The 17,696-nt window shown below is 35.4% G+C and overlaps 1 protein-coding gene across 13 annotated transcripts in view; it reads left to right on the forward strand.

The window, feature by feature from the left end:
• CEP128 (centrosomal protein 128) overlaps positions 1 to 17,696 on the forward strand; it is a 447,534-nt gene that overhangs the window by 32,348 nt on the left and 397,490 nt on the right. For all 13 annotated transcript variants that reach the window (XM_058429721.1, XM_058429723.1, XM_058429719.1 and 10 more), the window contains 4 exons: positions 6,205 to 6,331; positions 7,358 to 7,476; positions 12,285 to 12,376; positions 16,526 to 16,598. In XM_058429721.1, coding sequence (XP_058285704.1) covers positions 6,205 to 6,331; positions 7,358 to 7,476; positions 12,285 to 12,376; positions 16,526 to 16,598 — 411 coding nt within the window. The remainder of the gene's footprint in view (positions 1 to 6,204; positions 6,332 to 7,357; positions 7,477 to 12,284; positions 12,377 to 16,525; positions 16,599 to 17,696) is intronic.

Below are 17,696 nucleotides of genomic sequence, written 5' to 3' on the forward strand. Positions count from 1 at the left end.
AATGTGCAGGTTTGTTACATATGTATCCATGTGCCATGTTGGTGTGCTGCACCCATTAACTCGTCATTTAGCATTAGGTATATCTCCTAATGCTGTCCCTCCCCCTTCCTCCCACCCCTCAATAGTCCCCAGAGTGTGATTTTCCCCTTCCTGTGTCCATGATTTCTCATTGTGCAATTCCCACCTATGAGTGAGAACACGTGGTGGTTGGTTTTTTGTCCTTGGGATAGTTTACTGAGAATGACGTTTTCCAGTTTCATCCATGTCCCTACAAAGGACATGAACTCATCATTTTTTATGGCTGCATAGTATTCCATGGTGTATATGTGCCACATTTTCTTAATCCAGTGTATCATTGTTGGACATTTGGGTTGGTTCCAAGTCTTTGCTATTGTGAATAGTGCCGCTATAAGCATACGTGTGCATGTGTCTTTATAGCAGCATGATTTATAGTCCTTTGGGTATATACCCAGTAATGGGATGGCTGGGTCAAATGGTATTTCTAGTTCTAGATCCCTGAGGAATCGCCACACTGAATTCCACAATGGTTGAAGTAGTTTACAGTCCCACCAACAGTGTAAAAGTGTTCCTATTTCTCCACATCCTCTCCAGCACCTGTTGTTTCCTGACTTTTTAATGATGGCCATTCTAACTGGTGTGAGATGGTATCTCATTGTGGTTTTGATTTGCATTTCTCTGATGGCCGGTGATGATGAGCATTTTTTCATGTATTTTTTGGCTGCATAAATGTCTTCTTTTGAGAAGTGTCTGTTCATGTCCTTCGCCCACTTTTTGATGGGGTTGTTTGTTTTTTTCTTGTAAATTTGTTTGAGTTCATTGTAGATTCTGGATATTAGCCCTTTGTCAGATGAGTAGGTTGCATAAATTTTCTCCCATTCTGTAGGTTGCCTGTTCACTCTGATGGTAGTTTCTTTTGCTGTGCAGAAGCTCTTTAGTTTAATTAGATCCCATTTGTCAATTTTGGCTTTTGTTGCCATTGCTTTTGGTGTTTTAGACATGAAGTCCTTGCCCATGCCTATGTCCTGAACAGTATTGCATAGGTTTACTTCTATGGTTTTTATGGTTTTAGGTCTAACCTGTAAGTCTTTAATCCATCTTGAATTAATTTTTGTATAAGGTGTAAGGAAGGGATCCAGTTTCAGCTTTCTACATATGGCTAGCCGGTTTTCCCAGCACCATTTATTAAATAGGGAATCCTTTTCCCATTGCTTGTTTTTTGTCAGGTTTGTCAAAGATCAGATAGTTGCAGATATGCGGCATTATATCTGAGGGCTCTCGCCATCTCTCACCACTCCTATTCAACATAGTGTTGGAAGTTCTGGCCAGGGCAATCAGGCAGGAGAAGGAAATAAAGGGTATTCAGTTAGAAAAAGATGAAGTCAAATTGTCCCTGTTTGCAGATGACATGATTGTACATCTAGAAAACCCCATTGTCTCAGCCCAAAATCTCCTTAAGCTGATAAGCAACTTCAGCAAAGTCTCAGGATACAAAATCATTGTACAAAAATCACAAGCATTCTTGTACACCAATAACAGACAAACAGAGAGCCAAATCATGAGTGAACTCCCATTCACAATTGCTTCAAAGAGAATAAAATACCTAGGAATCCAACTTACAAGGGACATGAAGGACCTGTTCAAGGAGAACTACAAACCACTGCTCAATGAAATCAAAGAGGATACAAACAAATGGAAGAACATTCCATGCTCATGGGTTGGAAGAATCAGTATTGTGAAAATGGTCATACTGCCCAAGGTAATTTATAGATTCAATGCCATCCCCATCAAGCTACCAATGACTTTCTTCACAGAATTGGAAAAAACTACTTTAAAGTTCATATGGAACCAAAAAAGAGCCCGCATCGCCAAGTCAATCCTAAGCCAAAAGAACAAAGCTGGAGGCATCATGCTACCTGACTTCAAACTATACTACAAGGCTACAGTAACCAAAACAGCATGGTACTGGTACCAAAACAGAGACATAGATCAATGGAAAAGAATAGATCTAATCTTTAAATCATGCATTTATATCAAGTGAGGTATTAATATACATTATATTATGTTCTGTGATGTCCATTTTACAGTATTTCAGATAGGGGAAAGTGGGGGAAAATAGGGTCATCATTTGGTATCTGGTGAGGTAGTCCTACTAGACTCAAAAGAATTTATAACATTTTAGTTAGTACCACAGTCTTTGGTGAGATTGATTAGTTTTAGGAAAATAACATCATCCATAGAAAATGTTAGATTGAGTTTTATTAATATTATTTTGTTTTTATTTAATTTTGTTTGATTTGGCATTACAGCTAGTAAGACATTATAATCCAAAAGAGTTTAAAACAATTTTTATGACTTCGTACTTTATCTCTTTATTTCTTGTTTTTTTGTGTTTTAGGAGTTATCAGATTGGCTCCATACATCACTAAATTTTGTGCAGTGTCTGTTGTGTTGTGTTGTGACTACTTAAAGTGTAGATTTTAATTCTATTACATTTTTAGTTTTGTGTTTTAGGTGCAAGAATTGTTTTTGCCATAGTGCTTGGAAGAGTAATTTAAAATCGCCTTTATTTCATTCATCTCCCTTTACATAACGTAATTTTATTTTTTGGACCTTATAAATCATCCTTATCATCTTCGATGGCTTCGGATATATCTTTTTAGAATTTTAAAATGGGGTTGATAAATAGTTTTTGTAATTTTTGTATTTTTGAAATAGTTTTTGAACGTCTTTTATTCTTCTTAGATTTTGGGGAAATGTTTCCTTTCTCTTATTCTTTAATGTTCTTCTGTATGTCCCATGGTAACTTTTTTCTTTTGGTGGCAGGGAGTGTGCGTGTGTGTGTGTGTGTGTGTGTGTGTGTGTGTGTGTGTATGAAAATTCACTTTATTTCTGAGCTTTTAGTTGCAGCTTAGGATTTGTTAGCAAATAAGCCTACATAAAAAGGATGCTGGCAAGATCTGCTTTTGGCATGGGTAGGTAAGATTATTTTGGATCAATTCTTCTACTAAGAGCAACTAGAAACATGAACAAAAAGTAAAAAATAATATTATGAATCCATCAAAGAACTACTAAGGCAGTGAGGAATTTTGTAGTCAGAATCTGGCAAAAAACTTAAGTCCAGAAGGATAAGTCTTATATTTGGGAATTTTTTCCTCCTTCAAGATGATAGCTGTTTCCTAAAGAGGTGGATTAAAAGCAGAGAGGCTAGGATCAGAGTTATCAATTAACTTAAGAGGCTAGGAAGACCAAAGCTGGAGTTCAGGAACCCTTTAGCTTTAATGGAGACCCCAAAGGGTGATAGTATAGGCAAAGTGGTGAATTGGAAATGAGAAATGATAAACTGAAAATAGACCAGCCTTCATGGTGACAGAAGCCCGTCCTTGAACCACTTCAGTTCCTAACTGGGTTAAGGTGATTTGAGATTGCTAGTGACCCTAACCTGACTTTCTATTAGAAGCAGAACCAGATTTTTCTGAAGAAAGATGCCATCCTCTGGAACTTTAAATTATCTCTACAGCTTCTCATATAAAATGTCTATCACATGATAAAGAATACACAGGCATAAGAGAATATAAAAGGTGTCTGAAAACCAAGGGAAGAAGCAGACAATAGAAACATATATGGGACTATAAGGTAACCATGAATAACATGTTTAAGAAATTAAAAGAATAGATTAAGAGTTTTGGAAAATAATTGAAAACTAAAAGGAACCAAATGAAAATTTCAGAAACTGAAAAATAAGATAAATAAATAACCAACTGACCTTTAATGAATAGAGTGAACAACAGCTTGTGTGTAGTTGAAAGAGAATTCATGAACTGAAAGATAAACCAGCATAAGATATACAAAAAGAATGGAAGAATGAAAGATTGAAAAAATATAGAAAAGAAGACATAAAGCATTTCGTAAAAAGGTGTAACTTAAATGCAGGTGCATTTCCAGAAGGAGAGGGGACAGAGAATGAGGCAAAAACAATGTTTGAAAAGATGATGCCTGAGAATTTACAACATATGAAATTTATTAAGCTATGGATTTTGTGATCTCTATGGGTTAAAAATGGGATAAATACAATAAAACTGTACATAGTGATACATAATAAAATCACTGACAAAAGTAAAGGGAAAAATCTTAAAAATAGCCAGAGCTAAAAAGGCAGATTACCTTCAGAAAGAAGCAGTAGTAAGGAATGATAGCTGACTCTGCTTTCAAAAGGATACTGAAATTGAGTTTAGCTTGAAAGATGGAAATAATAAACACAGCAAAAGTTAAGAGAGCTGATTTTACATTTTATTTCTGACGCTAATTTGTATGATCTAAAGTCACTTTAGTGACTTTTCTAGCCTGTTTCTCATGATATAGTTTGAATTTGAGCTTTTTAGCTTTAACATTGTTTAGTTTTATTCTGGTAATTTTGTCGTAGATTACTGATACACTACTTTGTGATCACTACATAAGACTTCTGGTCTACTTATATGTTATTTTACTTATGTGTAAATTACTCTCAAGGTAAACCTTGGTTTTCCTGGGCCTCATAGTATGTTTTGTGGATTGATGCTGAGGTGTTTTTTTTTTTGTTTTTTTTTTTTTTTTTGGAGACAGTCTCGCTCTGCCACCCAGGCTGGAGTGCAGTGGTATGATCTCAGCTGGCTGCAACCTCTGCCTCACAGGTTCAAGCAGTTAAGCAGTTCTCCTGCCTCAGCCTCCCGAGTAGTTGGGATTACAGGCACCCGCTATCACGCCCGGCTAATTTTTTGTATTTTAGGAGAGATGAGGTTTCACCATGTTTGCCAGGCTGGTCTCGAACTCCTGACCTAGTGATTCAGCCGCCTCAGCCTCCCAAACTGCAGGGATTACAGGCGCAAGCAACTGCGCCTGGCCAATGCTGCGTCTTATAGCTGGCTGGTGAATACTCAAGGCAGGATGGTCTTATACATATCCCAGTTTAGGTAAGGAGGAGACAGAGGGATGTGGAAATCCCTCTTTTTTTTTCTTTCGGAAATGAGAGGGACAAAAGAAGCAGATTCCTGAAATTCTAACTCTACTTCTTTTAATACAGGTTGTTTCAATTAGAGCAGGCAAATCCAAATAGCCAGACTGAAAAAGGGTTTGCTTCATTTGTGACTCATATTCTGTTTCATGTGTTCTTTTCCTTCAGTTGAGGCTCCTTTCTTTCTGCTCATTTCCCCAAATAAAGCAACTTGTTCTCCCCATAAAAGGTGTTCTACCTTTTAATGCTGGCTGAATTTAGGAAACCGTGTCTTCTGAATTAATCGTTTTGTTTTGACATTCTACTTAAAGAGTTATAGATGACTTGTTCCATGGATCCATGCATTATGTTTAAAATTATTACTTTCTATTCATCCTTGAATAAGATATCTAGACCCAAAGTTTCCCAGCAATTCAGGGTGTATGGATTTTCTTCAGCTTTAATTTTTTTCCCCTTGGGTCTTAGTTAAATCCTCTTCTCAGGTCTGTAGTTGTGTACAGCTCTGGATATTATTCTCGGTATTTAGCATGATTTTATTTAATGTAGCTCTTTAAGTCTAAAGATATGTTTTTATATGTCCCCTGTTGGCTGACTCCTTAATAAACTGAATAAATCATTTGGACAACTGTAGTTCTTAGTGTGTACTGGCAGTCTAATATCTGACCTAATCATTTTCTGGGATTTGAAGTCTTTGAATGACTGAAAGAGGTATTCTGATAATGGAGTTGGACAGTGCACATTGTTTCAGTAGCAGCTGTCTCTGTGACAGCTGTTTAGTTTCCTATTTGTTGTAGACCTGGAGTTTCTGAAGGAATGTTTAGAAGGGAGGAAAGCTTTCTCTCTTCTTTCAGTTGTGTTGACCTTGTTATGTTTCTTCGCATGAGTGGTGCACCAATTAGACATTTGAATATGATTTTGTAAGCCCTTACACAGTAGACATCTCTTCCACATCTGGCAATAAAAAATGGAATAGGTAGTGACAGATGCCTTTTAAAACCAGATTTTAGCACTGGTTCTTAAAATATTTGTATTTACTATTTTTATATTTTAAACATAACTTAGTTTAAAATTTTCTGATACTTTTTTTGGGGGGAACCCAGATATTTCAGAAATAGCTTTGAAAATCTGTGGTCTATTTGTATTTGGAAGTTGTTTAAGAAGAATAACGCTTCATTCATTATATTCTTTAAAATTAGTTAAAAGAAAGCTTGGAACAATCAATCAACCAACTCCGGAGTCAACGTTTATTGAGAAACTCAGGAGGGAGAAGTATTTCTGTTACAAGTTTGAGTGCAAGTGACCTTGATGGTGGCACTGGGCCAGGTAAACACTTCAAATGTTCTGAAAAACATTAAAAATATTTTTGAAGTAGATATTGAATACATTTAATTTTTGGAGAAATATGACCCACACATAACTTCATGCAGATTGGATGATAAAACATGTAGTTGCCAAGGATTTTATAGTACATACTTTGAAATATATTGAAGGGTCTTTGTTGTTATATTGTTTTTTTTTCTTCTCAGACTCTGTAGACCACATTAGAGCTTTACCTGACAAAAACTTGGATTTAGTTGTCTGCTGCCAAAAAATCAAAACAAATACATAAATAAAATTCGCTATGTGATACACTTTTTAGGTTAGGTATCTTGTCCTAGCATAATAGATTTTCACATGTTTTATGAAATACCCTGAGATGCTTGTTAAGACCAGGTGAATTTTAGTCTTGGCATGCAGGTAGATATGAATGGCTAGCTTAAAGCTTATGACAGTTTGTCTTAATTAATCTTACTTACACTTTTGTATAGCACTGAGATTCATGTTTGAATTAAAAAGCCTGCAGTGAAGGGAGGTGATTTAAATAATTGAACATTGTTACCTTACATTGTTAATATTACTGTTGATTATGATAACAATGATTAAAAATTGGGCACTATTGTTTTATGTAGTTTTTGTTTTTATATGCTGTTCAGATTGTAGACTACGTAGTTTGAAAAATTGTGTTTTTTAGTATTAAGTTATATTAAGGGGTCATATGAGTTTTTTATTTAGCAATTTATTATTTTTATATGAGAAAATATGTTGCTTCTTTGGAAAGTATAACAAATTGAAACTTTTGAGTGTTCTATTTCCAGGTTATTTCTGTTGTTCATTTTATCTGCTTTAAGAGCACGATTAATGCTGATTTGGTGGAACTTTATGGCCATAGCAAGATACTTGGGAAATAGTCTGGGTTAGGGACATGAATATATGTATATCCATGTCTGCCATGTTTGTACTGAGTAAAATTTTAGATTGTCTCTTCTCATGCAGTGTTTTAATACCTTCCCTTTTCTTTCACTTGTGAAGAGATCCATCGTTTTCCACCTACCTCACCTCTCAAGGACTATGGGGATCCACAGGGTATTAAACGAATGAGATCAAGAACTGGCGTCCGGTTTGTTCAAGAGACTGATGATATGACTCAGGTACTTTGTACCATTCTGTAATTTGTGTGCAGTATTTCCTTATGCTTCTATTGTATATAAATGACTAACACTTGAACTTTAAGGCTATATTTTAACCAAGAATTTGATCATTAGACTGATCCCCTTTTTTTGGAACCAAGTAAATGACTTTTACTTTTTATTATTTTTTTCTTGCTGAAAAATCATAGTTGTATACATTTATGGGGTATAATATGATGTTTTAATATATGTATACAATGTGGCATGATCAAATCAAGTTAATTAACATCTATCACCTTGCTTATCTATCATTTTTTATGGTGAGACATTTGAAATTTATTCTCTCAGTTATTCTGATATATATAATACATCATTATTGACACTGATGTGCATCTCAAACCTATTCCTCCTGTCTGTCTGAAACTTTGGACTGTTTGATCAACAACTCCCCTTTCTCTCCCTCTTCACCCCCTGTCCCCACCACCCTCTGGTAACTATTATTCTACTCTATATTTCTATGAGTTCAACTTTATTAGAGTTCATACACAAGTGGGATCATATAGCATTTGTCTTTCTGTGCCTGGCCTTTTTTACTTAACATAATGTCTTCAGATTCATCCATGTTTTTGTACATGACAGGATTTCTCCCTTTTTTAAGGCTGAATAGTATTGTATTGTGTATATATACTACATTTTCTGTATCCATTCATTCACTGATAGATGCTTAGGTTGTTTGCCGATCTTGGCTATTGTGAATAGTGCTGCAAAGAACGTGAGAGTGCAGATATCCCTTTGACATACTGATTTCAGTAGCTTTGGGTATATATCCAGAAATGGGATTAATGGGTCATATAGTAGTCTTATTTTTAGTTTTTGAAGACCCTCCATACAGTTTTCCATAATGGATGTACTAATTTACATTCCCACCAACAGGGTACAAGGGGTACCTTTCCTCCATGTCCTGTCCAACACTTATCTTTTATCTTTTTGATAAAAGCCATTTTAACAGGTGTGAGGTGATATCTCATTGTTGTTTTAACTTGGATTTTCCTAAAGTTTACTGATGCTGAATATTTTTAAAAATGTACCTATTGACCATTGTATGTCTTCTTTTGAGAAATGTCTGTTCAGGTCCTTTGCCCATTTTTAATTTTTTTTTTTTTTTTTTTTTTTTTTTGCTATTGAGTTGTTTGGGTTCTTTATATATTTTGGATATTAACGCCTTGTCAGACATATGGTTTGCAGATATTTCTCCCATCCTGTGGATTGTCTCTTCACTTTATTAATTGTTTCTTTTGCTATGCAGAAGCTTTATAGTTTCATGTGATCCCATTTGCCTATTTTTTGCTTTTGTTGCTTGTGCTTTTGGGGTCATATCCAAGAAATCATTGCCTAAACCAAAGTCATAGAGCTTTTCTCCTATGTTTTCTTCTAGTGGTTTTACAGTTTCAGGTCTTATATTTAAGTGTTTCATCCATTTTGAGTTGACTTTTTTGTGTGTTATAAGGGCCTGATTTCATTATTCAGCATGTATATGCAGTTTTGTCAACACAATTTATTGAAGAGACTATCCTTTCTCCATTGTGTGTTCTTGGCACCTTCATAAAAACTCAGTTGACCACAAATGTGTGGGTTTATTTCTGGATTTTCTTCTCTGTTCGTAGGTTGATGCATCTGTTTTTTTCCAGTACCATGCTATTTTGATTACAATCGCTTTATAATGTTTTGAAATTAGGGAGTATGCTGCCTCCAGCTTTGTTCTTTTTAGCTCAGCATTGTTTTGGCTATATGGGGTCTTTTGTCATTCTATATGAGTATCAGATTGTTAATATGGGATTTTTCAGATAAACTAGTTTATTTTCAATGTACAAATTATCATCCCTTTGTTTTGAGTTTTGTTATGGAGGATTATATCTTGCAGAACATTTAAAAGTGAGCTTAATTGGACGTGTTTTGTTTCCTTTCTTGTTCAGCACATTTTTCTGTAAGCCCTGCTAAGTCAGCTACTTTCTATTTTACTAAGTTTGGTTTAGTATGAACAAGTTAATCTTTGTGTGATTCATCTACTGATTTTTCTACCATTAGTGTTTTTTCTGATTGTTGAATCATTGATAGAGCCGTTTTCTATTAAGTAAGAAATTCCATACTTTATTCACTAAAGATTTCTGAAGTATTAGTTGTGTGGAAATCTTTTTCTGCTTCTTTAAAGTTCTCTGCAGAGCTGTAATTTTTCCTTTTGTTGTCTTAAGTAGCTAAATTAAATAGAAAAGGGCTGGGGGAGTTCTGCACTTTGACCTCTTTGTTTTGGTAGTTTTAGGATTAGGTACTCAAAGTGTATCTTAAGATACTCATCTGTAGCTGTCATTTGTTACTGCATAATGAGACAACAAAATCAAATGCATTAGGAAACACCCTGTGGAAACTTTTCCTTGACTATGTTTTATTTTGATAGTTGCACCTTGCTAGCATGGACTATATGATGAAGCCCAGAACAGAGAACAGTATCTTAACATTATTCATTTACTCTTTCCTTCTGTTTATTTAATGTCTCTGTCATTGGGATAATGCTTACACTTGAAACAGTGATGAGCAGAAACCTTGTCTTTTAATAAGTTTTATATTCTAGAGGAGGAGCTAGATATTAATCAAATAAATACATAAATACAACCTTATTTATGAACTGAGATGCATGCAAGTGGAAAGATGCATAGGGCTACAGAATTGTATGGTAGAGGACATGCCCCAGTCAAGGAGGGCTTCCTGAAGAAAGGCTGACTGAGCTGAGATCTGAAAATTGAGTAAATCATTCCAGGTAGAACAAATAGCTTGGCAGGAGGGAAGATAGCCCCTGTGAGCCATTTAAAGAAGGCCCACAAGGCTAAAGAAGTATGAAGGGCTGAGATTATGTAGAGCCGTGTAACAGGGCTGACAAAATTATTTTGAAAAGATCACTCTGGCTGTAGTGTGGAAAATGGATTCAATGTGGGTGAACCAATTAGAAGGATATTACTGTGTTCTGGATGTGAATTGATGGTCACTTGGATTAGGATAGATGGAGTTGGAGAGAAGGAGGTAGAATTAAAAGCATTTTAGTGGATAAAATGGAAAGGTCTTGAAAATAAGATAGCCATGTGGGGAAGGTAAGAATGAGTGAAAAGGAGGTGTCAAGGATGCATCCTTGCCGGGCGCGGTGGCTCACGCTTGTAATCCCAGCACTTTGGGAGGCCGAGGCGGGCGGATCACGAGGTCAGGAGATCGAGACCACAGTGAAACCCCGTCTCTACTAAAAATACAAAAAAATTAGCCGAGTGTGGTGGCGGGCGCCTGTAGTACCAGCTACTCGGAGAGGCTGAGGCAGGAGAATGGCGTGAACCCGGGAGGCGGAGCTTGCAGTGAGCCGACATTGCGCCACTGCACTCCAGCCTGGGTGACAGAGCGAGACTCCATCTCAGGAAAAAAAAAAAAAAAAAAAAAGAAAAGGATGCATCCTTGGATTCTGGTTTGCTAAATTGGAAAATCATGATGGCAAAACTTAAGTTTTTCATTCACTATACTACTTCACTCCTTTTTATGGTTCTTCCTCATTAAGTTCATTCTCAAGGTTACCCTTAGCTCCACTTGACTGTGTACTTTCTTAATGCCCCCGTAAAGAATTTGTGGTTTGTTTACATATCTGGCTCTTGTATCAGATTGCGAGCCACTTCTCAGTAGCTGGCACTGATAAATTGCTTAATGTGCATTTTGTTGAAATGAATCAATTTGTTGTTTCTGCAAGTCTGTTTAACGTTGTTTTATTATAAATCATACTATTTATATTCAGCATATATATTTACAGTTGAAGTTACAATAATGAGAATGAACACCATATAACCCCCATGCAGGCCACTAAATAAAGCATTATCATACTCCCAAGCCTCTTTTATATTCCATCTTTTCACAAGGGGTATCCACTGTCCTGACTTCATACATATCCTGACACTGTTTCTGCTTTAAAAAACAATTTTTTTACTTTTTTTATTTTTACTACCTACATCTTATTTAGTGTTGCTTGCCTTTAAACTTTATGTAAATGGAATACTACTGTAATCTTTTGTAACTTGCTTATTTTACTTGATGTTATGTTTTTGACATTCAACTTTCCTAATGTGTAGATGTCTATGATTGTTTCATTTTCACTGCTATATCATACTCCAGTGGAGGAATATACCACAATTTATTTATCTTGGTGTACATTTGGTTTCTTATGTTCTCATTATGAATAATGCTGCACCATACTTTCTTGTACATGATTCCAAGTGTACATGAGGAAGAGTTTCTCTACAGCAGGAGTTGGCAAACTAAGGCATTATAGGCTGATATAATAAAATTTTACTGTAATTCAGCCATGCTTATTTGTTTACAGTTACTTTTGCACTACAGTGGCAAGACTAACTGTGACAGAGACCATGTAGCTTGTAATCCTGGAATAGTCGCTATTGGGCCCTTTACAGAAAAATTGGCAGACCGGTTTTCTCCTTCTTTCTCTCTCTGTCTTTTTTCTTTTACTTTTACTCTGATTAAGGAAGAAGCAGACCCCTGCTAGAGGGGTAGAATTCTGGAGGAGTAGAATTGTACTGTAGAAAATGTGTTGGTAAATGTTATATACAGCTTTTAAAAATTTGTTTTTCTTGGAAAATTTTTTTCTTTCAGAATAGGTGTTTTCTTTCATAATAATATTACAGAATCTGGTTATTATTGCAAAGAACAAGATCTTCTTCTTACCTTTGGTGAATCTTCATGGAAGAATTCAACAGAATTCTAAATGGATAACTGTGTTTTGCCTTTACTAGCTTCATGGTTTTCATCAGTCTCTTCGAGACCTCAGCAGTGAACAAATTCGCCTTGGAGATGATTTCAACAGGGAGCTTTCCAGGAGGAGCCGGTAAAAGCAGCCTATGGTTTTTATGAGAGGGATAACTTATGAGGAGAATAAATTAGCTTCTGTAATTGACATATTTATCTAGATTTTTAAAAAGTGTTGTGTTTTTATACGGTATCTTAAAATTCATTATTAACAGTTTACAGCCCTTTGAATTTAGAATATATCATGACTCAATGTTAGACAAATTAATTTCCTTTTTCTAAAAACACTTTAACTTAATACAATGGAATGCTGATATTATGGGAGGGATACATTGTGAGACTTTTGCAAAGAGGTAGATTTGCAAATACATTGGAGAGAGACACACAAAGACTGACTCGCTAGCTGACTGACTTTTGGCATTGCACACACAAAGAAGAAGTGTAACATAGAGTTTGTCAGTGGACATAAGCCATTGTAGAATCCAATACTTTAGCTTTTAGTTGAAATCTTTGAGGGTCAGTGATTAACATCTGCCCCATCTTCGCAATTTTGTCAATTCTGGATAGTCCCCAAGAGCTGTTATTTAATTTAAAACTTCTTTACTGTCTTTTCATTTTTGTCATCACCAGTGGCAGGTGGCTTTCTTTTGGAGGCCATGTTTTGCTGAAAAACAAAGATTTTTATGCCTTCTTAAGAATTAGAATCCATATACAGCAAAGATTAGGAACAATAAAGCTGAATTGAAATTTGTTTACCATATTTGCTTGCTAACTCCAGCTATCTAAATCATACCACGCACCAGTTCTGTGTTGCTGCAACAAAAATAGTCAAAACTATAAATGTTAAATCTATGACTATCAAGTATAGGCTGTAATGAGAATGAAAGGTTCTACCATTATTACTAGTTCTATTAGCTAATATTATTGAGCCCTTATTTCATGATTTAACTTTAATTCTAGTAACTACCCTTTGAGGTAATCATTATTTTTTTCTCTATTTTATGGATGAGGAAATGGGCACAGAGAGATGAAATAACTCAGCCCTCTAGAAATCAAGCAGGAGGGTTGTAGTGGAGTCAGAATTAAAATCTAGGCAGTAAGATCCCAAAGTCTCTGTTCTTTATCGCTTACAGTATATGGTGGTTCAAAATCATTTTCACATGTGGCTGATATGAATAAAGCATTTAAATTCCTGGATTGTGAGATATATTATTGAGCTATATTGCTAACCTTTTAAACTGGTAAGACATAGTTAATTTAATATTTAGGTTGTTGTTTTTTTTTTTTTACAAGTTGATAAAATTAACAAAATGACATTAACACTTTAATGTATTGTAGGAATGGTTTTATTACATAACCATTACCCATTTCAAGGAAGGGTATACATTAAGCACTGGGAACATGAGTTACAGGGAATAGTTATCTTGTAAGAAGATACAGGGGAAGTTGCAGGGATGATTTAGTTGATTAGTTTAAATGGTCATTTGAGTAACCAATATTGGACTGGGCTGTTAGTATCTGGTAATAGCTTTTGTGATCTCTAGGCTGGTAAGATCTGGTAATAGTCTTTGTGACCTAGAGGCATGTTTGAGGCAGAAAACTTTGTTTAACCCAAAATAGGAGTTAGATTTCTTGGGAAATGAGGTGGCTTACCTTTGTGAATGTGTAAAGTTTCTGGATGCCGCTCTGCTTTACTTGTACTACAAATTCTTACTTCATGTTTATAAAAATAATGGACAGGAAGTTAAAAAGTTTAACTTTCTATTTGATGTTGAAAGGTTGGTATTCTCATTTAATTACTGATTTTTCACTTTTGACATTTATTATAAAACATACATTGAATAATAAAAGTACACTGGGAAGCAAGCTTTTGGAAAGGATTAAGTAAAGTTTAATTCAGAAATCACCTACTTTGGATGCCATATGAAGAATTGATTTGGGCTGGGCACAGTGGCTCAGACCCATAATCCTAACACTTTGGGAGGCCGTTGCAGGTGGATCATTTGAGCTCAGGAGTTTGTGACCAGTCTGGGCAACATGGTGAAATCTTGTCTACTAAAAATACAAAAAAATTAACCTGGCGTGGTGGCACATGCCTGTGGTCCCAGCTACTTGGGAGGCTAAGGTGGGAGGATTGCTTCAGCCCAGGAGGTTGAAGCTGCATTGAGCTGAGATGAGTCACTGCACTCCTGCCTGGGTATCAGAGTGAAACCTGTCACAAAGGAAAAAAAAAATTGATTTGAGGAGGGCGAGGTAGAAGTCTGTTGCACTAGTATATGAGAGTTGATGATGGCCTGACCCAGGATTATGGCAGGAGAGAGATGGACAGGGGTGTGTTTGAAGATACTGTTTTTGGAAATCAAAGAGACAGGATTTGGTAATGGTGGGTGAGGGAGAATAAACTAAGGATGACTCTAAGATTTTCAATTTGAATAACTAGGTAGATGGTAATTCCACTTCCTGAGATATGGAAGACTGGTTTGGGTAGGTGAGGTGTAGAGAGTTTGGCCTTGGATATATTATGTTTAAGATGCCTGTGAGACATTCAAATGGAAAGTAAAATATTCAGCTGGATATTTACTATGGAGCTCAAAGGAAAAGTCTCTGTTGAGGTAAAGTTTAAGAGTGGGCAGCATGGATAAGTGTCATTTGGAACCATGGGAATGCATAATACCAAGAGAGAAACCATAGGGAGGATATCAAGGACAGGACTGAGTTGTAAGGAGTTATAATATTTAGGAATCTTATGATAGAAGGAGGAGCTGACCTGAGATGGAATAGCTAGTGAGATGGTGAAATTCTAGACAGCATAGAACCACAAAAGCCAAGAAGGGGGCTGTAATATTTATGGGTGTTGTGTCAGATTTTTGCAGTTTGCTCATTTTTATTATTCTTTGGTATTCCACTGTGTGGATATACAGCAATATATTTTAACATTCTATACATACGTACAGAAAGACATTTTCAGAGGTTTAAGGTCTTCGAAAATTTATCTTTCTAAGGTAACTTCTTTTTGAGGAAATTACCTACAAGTTAAATAAGATTGTAACCAAGAAATAGAAAGATAAGGATATTAAGAAACAGTAAAACTAACCTAAGGATTCAGTGAAAGTAACCCTGGAATGACAATCATGGAGCAGGCCCAGGAAGTATTTACTCTAAATTATAGCAGAAAAGTAAGTGTCCTTTGAGAAGAAGGTCATCAAAAAGAGTGAAATAGATGGTTTGTTGACCATTCAGCAAGAAGTGGGAGGAAAATATCCATGATGTGATAAGTAAGGCCCATATAAAGCCAAAAGATAATGAGAAAGCTTGGAAAAAAACAAGAACACAAGAAAGTTATGATCCAAGTGTGAAGCTGACTAAAATGTGAGCCTGACAGAATGTGAGCACAAAGCATCAATTCATCAATTTCATAGGATGGAATAATTCATAAAATTCATAAGATGTATAAATATATTACATAAAACTCTACAGGTAACCCATAGAACTAAAAATGGTAATAACATAATCTGAAATTAGAGAATGAGCTAAATATTTCAAAAACAGTCAATTGAAAATGCCTCGAGTTGAACATGATGAAGGCAACCAACAAAATAATTAATAATGGAAATGGTTGTGCATGATTCATAGAGGCAAGTGCAGCCAGAAGTAAGACAGTGCAAGACAGAAGGACTTTTTCTTTTCTTTGTAAATCTTTCTATACGATTTGTTTGTTTATCATGTATGTTATTAATTTGATGAGAAACAAGGTAATGGGAGGTCAGTTAGTGAGGATAGAGTTTGTACAGCACATTTTTCTTTATGAATTGCTAGATAGAGGGTGTAAGATCAAGGAGTTTTTGTTTTTTTTTTGTCCCTTTCTCTTTTTTTTCTTAATTTAAAATGGGAGATATTGCAACATGTGTGTTTATTGAGAGTGATGTTCCAGTGTAGCAGTTCTCAAAGTTTGGTCTCCAGACCTGCAGACCCCTGTTCCTGCATCACTTAGGAATTTTAGAAAGGCACATTTTTGGGCCTCATCTCAGATTTGCTGATTTGAAATCTGGGGGGCGGGATCCAGCAGTCTGTGTTTTAGCAAGGCTTCCACGTGTTTCAGATGTTTATAACAGTTGAGAACCACTAAAGTAGAATATTTTGTAATAGCATAGTTATCATGTTATACATTTCACTAGTTCTGTGTATTTTCTAAATATCCAAGTTTAAATTTTTTTTTTTTTTCCCCTAGGTCGGATGCTGAAACAAAAAGGGCTTTGGAAGAATTGACTGAAAAGCTTAATGAAGCCCAGAAACAAGAAGTGGTGAGACCTTTTTTTAAATAAAAAGTTTTATTTCATGTATAGAGGATGGGTGGGCTGACCTGATCTTTCAAAAAGATCAACTAAGTTGATCTTTTTGAAAATAGGGTATTTGAAAATTTCTCTTGTAGTGAAATTTGCTTATTTTAAAAATATGAATAAACACTTGGCTACATAAAAATACTTTTGTGTTTTTGGTATTAAGTTTTTTGTGAAGAGCCTTGGAAAGGTGAAGATACAATGCCTGTCTTCTGCTGAAGTAGACAACATCTTTCCAATTAATGTGTGGCAATGTGGTATCTAATATGTAATATCAAGATATATTTATTTTTTTGCATTAAGTTCTAGATTTTTTCAGATATACCAAGGGCACCTTCAATTTAAATTGTACCAGTCTAAAATATCTAAAACATCACATACTTCAAAAAAAGGACTTTTCTGAGATTAACAGATTGGTGCTTTTCCTAGTTAATTGCAATAGTTCACACAGTATGAAATCTGTGCTATTGCCTGATTTACATATTGAACAAGAGCTGAAGTACACATTTAAGAATGTTGCTCTAAGGTCCTCTGTAACTTAGTAATATGCTGTCTCTTCTCATAAATTCTAGAGTGGAACCTGTTACTTGACAAAGGAAACTGCTGAAGCTCTATCTTCTTTTCTTCTTGTTTCTTTTCATTTTTATAATGTTCTTAATGGGACCATCTATTGAATTTTAATCCAGTTTAATTTTCCATCTTTTCTTTTGTGGTTAGTACTTTTTTGACCTGTCTAAGAAGTCATTCCCTATACTTGGATCACGAAGATGTTCTCTTATGTAATCATTTAGAAGCTTATGGTTTTACCTTTCACATTTAGATGTGATATTTACTTGAAATTGGTATTTGTGATATGAATTAGGAGGAATACATTTTATATGAATGTTTAATTGATTAACTTCCATTTATTAAAAGGACTACTCTTTCCCCACTACTTTACAGTCATATCTTTGTCATAAATCAAATGTTCATATGCACAAGCATCTGTTTCTGGACTCTTTGATCCCCTAGTTTATTTGTCTTTCCAAGTGCCAGTATTCCACTATCTTGATTACTGTTGCT

This window comes from Hylobates moloch, unplaced genomic scaffold (assembly GCF_009828535.3).
Source record: "Hylobates moloch isolate HMO894 unplaced genomic scaffold, HMol_V3 SCAFFOLD_16, whole genome shotgun sequence".
NCBI lineage: Eukaryota > Metazoa > Chordata > Mammalia > Primates > Hylobatidae > Hylobates > Hylobates moloch.